This window comes from Rosa rugosa, chromosome 5 (genome assembly GCF_958449725.1).
Source record: "Rosa rugosa chromosome 5, drRosRugo1.1, whole genome shotgun sequence".
NCBI classification, from domain to species: domain Eukaryota; kingdom Viridiplantae; phylum Streptophyta; class Magnoliopsida; order Rosales; family Rosaceae; genus Rosa; species Rosa rugosa.
The window spans coordinates 55,312,559-55,319,586 of NC_084824.1; the positions used below are offsets into that span (position 1 = coordinate 55,312,559).

The 7,028-nt window shown below is 37.7% G+C and overlaps 1 protein-coding gene and 1 long non-coding RNA gene across 2 annotated transcripts; one reads left to right on the forward strand and one right to left on the reverse strand.

Moving 5' to 3' along the window:
* The first annotated feature begins 815 nt into the window (after positions 1–815).
* Positions 816–4,176, forward strand: LOC133713195 (putative calcium-transporting ATPase 13, plasma membrane-type). Its single transcript, XM_062139315.1, has one exon. It carries the CDS (start codon positions 859–861, stop codon positions 3,958–3,960), a length of 3,102 nt encoding a protein of 1,033 aa, XP_061995299.1. The 5' UTR covers positions 816–858; the 3' UTR covers positions 3,961–4,176.
* A 1,597-nt stretch (positions 4,177–5,773) lies between these two features.
* LOC133712070 (uncharacterized) lies at positions 5,774–6,875 on the reverse strand. The gene is made up of 3 exons (XR_009847138.1): positions 6,665–6,875; positions 5,929–5,994; positions 5,774–5,831 (listed from the first exon to the last, which is right to left on the reverse strand). It is a non-coding gene; the product is annotated as an uncharacterized LOC133712070 (long non-coding RNA).
* Between the last annotated feature and the right edge of the window lie 153 nt (positions 6,876–7,028).

The window sequence follows — 7,028 nt, forward strand, 5'->3', positions numbered from 1 at the left end:
CCTACGTCAGTCATACATCTCAAGTCATGGGGTCACCATATTTTACTTTTCAAACTTAGGCCCTATTTAGTTTTGCGGAATGGAAAGTAATTTTTTTGTCACGAAAGTTCTCATGAATTTTCCATTTCAAAGTTTGATAACATTAGGTAAGTCGTCATAAAGTTGTTACGAAATATTAATTAGTGAAGGAAAAACTGAGTAATAAATGCAAGGAAAGAGGGAGGAAGATGAATCCCTTGAGGAGTGCATGAAGGAACTACTGGACTTTTCTCCATATTTTTCTGTCTATCACGAAATTTTTTATTTTTTATTTTTTATTTTTTTTATAAATCCCAAATACAATAAAGGATCGAGTTTTATTTCTCAATCTTTAATTTCGCAAACCAAGGTTTAAAACCTTTAATTATCTATTCTAGCTTTTCTAGTCGAAATTATGTATGCATGCTTGAATATTAAGAAACGAAAGGTGACACTTACTCTTTCCTCATACGTTTAGGGTTCCCCATCCTTTTAGGGATTCTTAAAAGCCTGTTTACATATTTTTTTTGGTAGGGGAGTGCTTCCTACTTAGACGGCAAGTATTTACGTCGTTTCTCGGAAATTTACAGTATTAAAATCTACACGTTTCGGTTTATTATATAAGCCAACATTCTGGTCGATGATAACTCACTCTGATCTTAATTAAAACCATCCTAGAGAATTGCTCACAGTAGTTCGTGCCTTTTTCTTGATTTCCTGTTTGTCTAACACTAAACAGATTCAAATTTCGATTATCTGAGATATTCCCCTACACATCCTTTTCTTTCACAGCTAGCTTTTCCCACATATATAATTCTAATACTTCCAGGCTTCGAAACCATGTCTAGTAGTTCTGCTAGTAACTTGCATGCAAAAGTGTGGAGCATCGAGTTGATCCTAGATGTTCGAAACAAAAGTCTTAACGTGCAGAAGAGAAAGTGGCATTCTGCCTTTGTGGCCATCTACTGCTCTAGAGCCTTCCTCAAACCTCCTGTGCTAAAAGACATCAACATCAACACCAAATTACTATCTCGCTCTCCCTCTTACACAACCATTAGTGTTGATGATTCGGTTTCGGTGCCAGACGCTAATGGCTTCAGAATAGACCAAACAAGACTCACTGAGCTTGTGAAGGCAAAAGATTTAAAGCAGCTCCATGAGTTGGGAGGGGTTCAAGGTGTAGGAGAAGCACTCAAAACTGATGTAGAGCATGGAATTCATGGCGAAAATGCTGAAGACATTCTCAAGAGAATCGAAGCGTTTGGTTCCAACACATACAAGAGACCACCAAAAAAAGGCTTCTTACATTTTGTTTGGGAAGCCTTCAAAGACCTCACAATCTTAATCCTCTTGGGATGTGCTGCGCTTTCTCTTGGTTTTGGAATCAAAGAGCATGGATTAAAAGAAGGTTGGATTGACGGTGGAAGCATATGTCTTGCAATCATTCTAGTTATTTCTGTTTCGGCCATAAGCAACTATAGACAGAGCATACAATTTGACAAATTGTCAAAAGTCAGTAATAATCTCCAGATTGAGGCTGTGAGAAAGGGAAGGCGCCAACAGATTTCGATATTTGATATTGTGGTTGGTGATGTCATTTGTTTGAAGATTGGAGATCAAGTTCCAGCTGATGGATTGCTTCTGGATGGCCATTCTTTATCAGTAGATGAATCAAGCATGACAGGGGAGAGTGACCATGTTGAAATTAGCATTACTCAGAATCCATTCTTATTTTCTGGAACTAAAATTGCTGATGGTTATGGTCGGATGCTTGTCACATCTGTTGGGATGAACACAAATTGGGGTGAAATGATGAGCAAAATTAGCCAGGACACGAGTGAAAAGACGCCTCTACAAGCACGTCTAGACAAGCTAACTTCATCTATAGGTAAAGTTGGTTTGGCAGTTGCTTTCTTAGTTCTTTCAGTCATGTTGGTTCGATACTTCACAGGGAATACCGTGGATGAGAATGGAAGCAAAATGTTCAATGGCAGCAAGACAAAAGTAGATGACATAATAAATGCTATCATTGGAATTGTAGCAGCTGCGGTTACAATTGTTGTAGTAGCAATTCCAGAAGGTCTGCCATTGGCTGTGACTCTCACTCTTGCTTATTCCATGAAGAGAATGATGGCTGATAATGCAATGGTACGGAAGCTCTCTGCTTGTGAGACCATGGGGTCTGCTACAACAATTTGTACAGACAAAACAGGTACTCTGACCATGAACCAGATGAAGGTGACTAAGTTTTGGTTGGGGAAAGAATCTGTGGAAGAAGAAGCTTATTCATCTATTTCTCCTTTTGTTCTCGACTTTATTCAAGAAGGGGTTGCTCTCAATACAACTGGTAGTGTGTACAGGCCTAGCTTGGATTCAAAAATTGAGATCTCTGGCAGTCCAACCGAAAAGGCTATTCTATCATGGGCGGTTCATGATACAAAGATGGATATGGAGAAAGTGGTGAAGAGTTGTAGCATTCTCCATGTTGAGGCTTTCAATTCACAGAAGAAACGTAGTGGGGTTTTGATTAAGAGGAAGGCGGATAATACAGTCCAAGTACATTTTAAAGGAGCTGCAGAGATGATACTAGCAATGTGTACAAGTTACTATGATGCCTCTGGCATTGTTAAGGATATGGATTACAATGAAAAAGTGAACTTTGAGCAGATTATTCAAGGTATGGCAGCCAGCAGCCTCAGATGCATCTCATTCGCACATAAAGAAGTTGCAGCAGAGGAGCAAGTTGAAGGAGACCAGAAAGTTGTGCTAAAGGAAGATGGTTTGACCCTATTGGGACTTGTAGGTCTTAAAGATCCATGTCGTCCAGGAGTGAAGAAAGCAGTTGAAGACTGTCAATATGCAGGTGTGAACATCAAAATGATCACTGGCGATAATGTTTTCACTGCAAAAGCCATAGCTACTGAGTGTGGGATACTCAGGCCTGGTCAGGACATGCTCGGAGCAGTCATAGAAGGTGTCGAATTTCGCAACTACACTCCAGAACAGAGAATGGAGAAGGTTGAGGCAATATGTGTAATGGCGAGGTCTTCTCCTTTTGATAAGCTTCTGATGGTACAATGCTTGAAGCAGAAAGGTCATGTAGTTGCAGTGACAGGTGATGGAACCAATGATGCACCAGCATTGAAAGAAGCTGATATAGGACTTTCTATGGGGATTCAAGGCACAGAAGTTGCTAAAGAGAGCTCGGATATTGTGATCATGGATGATAACTTTGCTTCAGTTGCTACAGTTTTGATGTGGGGAAGATGTGTGTACAATAATATCCAGAAGTTCATCCAATTCCAGCTCACTGTCAATGTTGCAGCTCTTGTGATCAACTTTGTAGCCGCAGTTTCAGCAGGTCAAGTCCCATTAACAGCAGTTCAGTTATTGTGGGTAAACTTGATCATGGACACACTTGGAGCTCTTGCTCTTGCCACAGAAAAGCCCACAAAAGAACTCATGGAGAAGCCACCAGTGGGAAGGACAGCGCCTCTCATCACAAATGTCATGTGGAGGAACCTCTTACCTCAAGCATTGTACCAGATAACAGTCCTCTTGATCTTGCAATTCAGGGGCAAAGTCATCTTTGGTGTCACTGATAAGGTAAAGGACACATTGATCTTCAACACTTTTGTGCTTTGCCAGGTTTTCAATGAGTTCAATGCGAGGAAGCTAGAGAAGAAGAATGTCTTCAAGGGAATACACACCAACAAGTTATTTATGGGAATCATTGCAGCAACAATTATTCTCCAAGTGGTGATGGTGGAGTTTCTTAAGAAATTTGCAGATACAGAGAGATTGAACTGGGGACAATGGGGTATATGCATTGGCATTGCAGTCATCTCTTGGCCAATTGGCTGGGTGTTCAAGTCAATACCTGTTCCAGAGAAATCCTTTCTCAGTTATCTAAAGATGAAGAATTATAAGAGCAACATTTGAACTTTGAAGCTCCAGGCTGGATCCATTATAGTAAATGTTTTTTTTCTTAAATACTGTAGTTTGAAATTTATGATATACCCATATATAATTACATTATAACTTTATCTATGTTCAACTGTCATTTTATATTTTTACTTCCCTCCCTCAATTGATGATGTAATATACACTATTTTTTTTTTCCCAAGGACAGAAATAACATTTTTTTTCGATGACAAAGGACAGTGAATAACATGATTTTGACATCTTTCTTTCTATAAGCTTCATCTGCAGAACTGAAAGATTTTGTAAAGCCTTTTTTGATAATTTGGATATTTCTTACAGAATCTACATTCATTCCTTGACTCCCTTCCTCCCTCTAATTGTTCCTATTCCCCTTCGTCACTTACTAGAAATGATATCCGCGCATTGCTGCGGGATTTGTTGTTGTTAACAATTTTGTATGTAAGACTTGATGAGTTCATTCATCCAGTTGAAGCATGGCAATAAATTGAATGCATTCATTTGTCAAGATCAAGAGATTGGTAACAATGATAACAAATGGCACTCCATTGTACAGTTTTACATGTGACACTCTGCTTCAATATTACAGACCAGATCCAACGATATCATAACAGAAGCTTAAGAACACTACTAAACAATAATGGTATCCCACTAATACAAAAAATTTTGGATCTCAATCATCTACATGTTCCTTATTTGGTTAAACATTATTGACTAATTTGCAACAAAAAGGCAATTGATCAAGGGAGCTTAAGAAATGAGACATGAGAAATGGAGGTGTGGAGCTGAAATGAAATGGCATTTCCATCAAGCTTAACTTACATAAGGGAACTTTTATTTAATTACATTTCATACAAAAATGGTACATGAAGCGAGGAAACACTACAGAACCACAATTCCTTGATAAGATTACAAATGGGGCAAGCACGGCCATTTTTCTCTTTCAACTGAAACGACAACCCACCACCACATCTGGATCGGGGTGCCATTGATGCTGCTTGGATTCATTACTTATTCTCACTTATACAACATACTATCAAATAAGAACACTATAACGCATGAATTGTATATACCAAAGAAATCCTAGTCAGACCAGGACCAAAAGGCATGATCTTCCACTGAGAACCCGAAATTATATGAATTTGCAGGAGGGTCTGTATAAACGATATCTTCAAACTTTGGAAAGATGTATGGTGGCAATAGGGTTTTGCTCAAGTTGTCTTCCTCATCTTGGGAAAGATCAGACTGATCAGGTTCAAAAATATATGAAGAATCACCACGCTCTAAGAGAGGAGTGAACCCCATCAGTGTAATGTGGGCTTTCCTTCATCATTTCCTTTTTCAAAACGCATAATATTCTAATGCAGAATCAATAATCTTATGGGTTGGAGAAAGTACAGTAGTATCTTGCTTATTTGTCTTTAATACATAACTTTGAATTGGCAGAAGCATTTCCATGCCAAGGCTTAAAACCAAAACAGAGTTCCACTTCTTGGCAACTCTTACCTTCTAAGTAACATAGTCCAATGTCCATATTCACAACATATGTACCATCAGTAGCCCCATCAAAGTAACAATCTTTAAAAATGATTTTCAAAAGAATGGACTAATTTAGATAAACAAAACATGTGTGTTAAGGACCATCAAAGTAACAATCTTTAAAAATGATTTTCAAAAGAATGGACTAATTTAGATAAACAAAACATGTGTGTTAAGGAAAAGGACTTTTCACTGTAAGTCCTCAGTTACAGTCACTTTAAGTGAAATCACAATGTTCAAGATTCAAAGGAATAAATTATTTTGCATGATGCAATGATCAGTCTCATCCATCATTTGGTGTCCATGATCAATAAGTTGCTGATTTGTCATACCTGCAAAATTTGAAGATAGTATTCAGTTCCGAATAATAAATGAACCTGAAATACCCACAATTTCAGTTAACCCCAAATGAATTTTGAGGAGGCTAACCTGAAAGGAAGTTCCAATAACATGCATGAGAGCCATTGGATTGATCAATATCTTGACGGCTTTATCCTGAACCAACTCATCGAACAAAACGATTCAAAGGCTCTGTTCTCAGTCCCCACAATAGAAAGACATCGTCATTGAGCTAGCTAGGTTCCTTTGTGGCTTTGTTTATGCCATTTATGCTATTATTCAATTCCAATTACAGATATAATAATTTTTGTTGGAGAGAAATAATATAAGATTCTTAAAAGCAAACAAATAATTCTGTCAAGTAATAAAGAAATTGAACTTTGTGAGATCCCCCAACCTCACCCATTTAATTATTAAACACCTAAAATGCAGATAATTTCTTTCTTATATCTAAATCTTGGGCATAAAGGTTATCACTATTTGTTGTTGTTGAAGGAATAATTTGAAATCAATTCTCACTAAAAGTAAACAACTTTTGTCCAAAATCATAACATTATGCTGTTCTTGTTTCCTATGATCACAATTTACATAAATTACTAAGCAACTGTATGTCCAATTATCACTAAACACTAAGAATATACTCATTCATTTCAGTTCTAGAGGCAAGGAAGTTGAAACCTTTAATCAAAAACCAAACTTGATGAATTCCCAAGTGCTGTGAAATCCAAATTACAGTTATTTCAGTGTCTGAGCAGCCAAACAGAGCAATAGAACAAAAGCACATACCTTGAAATGTAAATAAAGAGAGGGAAAAATGGGTATTTACCTCAGAGGGGGAGTTTTAGCTTGGGGAGACTGAAGCAATGGAAATGGAGAGGCCTCAGTGGCTGCTTTGGCTTAAATCTCTATATATAAAGCGAGACTTCCATTGCCTGCAAAACTCATCTCTTCCATTCCTGCAAAAACAAAAATATGAAAACCCTTTCAATGACCTATCGAAACCAATAAAATCTCAGTCTTGATCAAAATCAAAATCAATTTTGATGCTTTATTGATAAGTTTGAACCAAATACCCAGTTCTAAAACGGAAACAAAAACACAGCTTCACATCGCCGACTCAGTTAGAGATCGAGATAATTGAAGTCGGTGTAAATCGAGGTTTCCCGAACAATAACAGATATTCGGGCAGC

What these genes read in the sequence shown, in the direction of transcription:
- LOC133713195 (XM_062139315.1), top strand. Translation starts at nt 859, where the DNA reads ATGTCTAGTAGTTCTGCTAGTAACTTGCATGCAAAAGTGTGGAGCATC.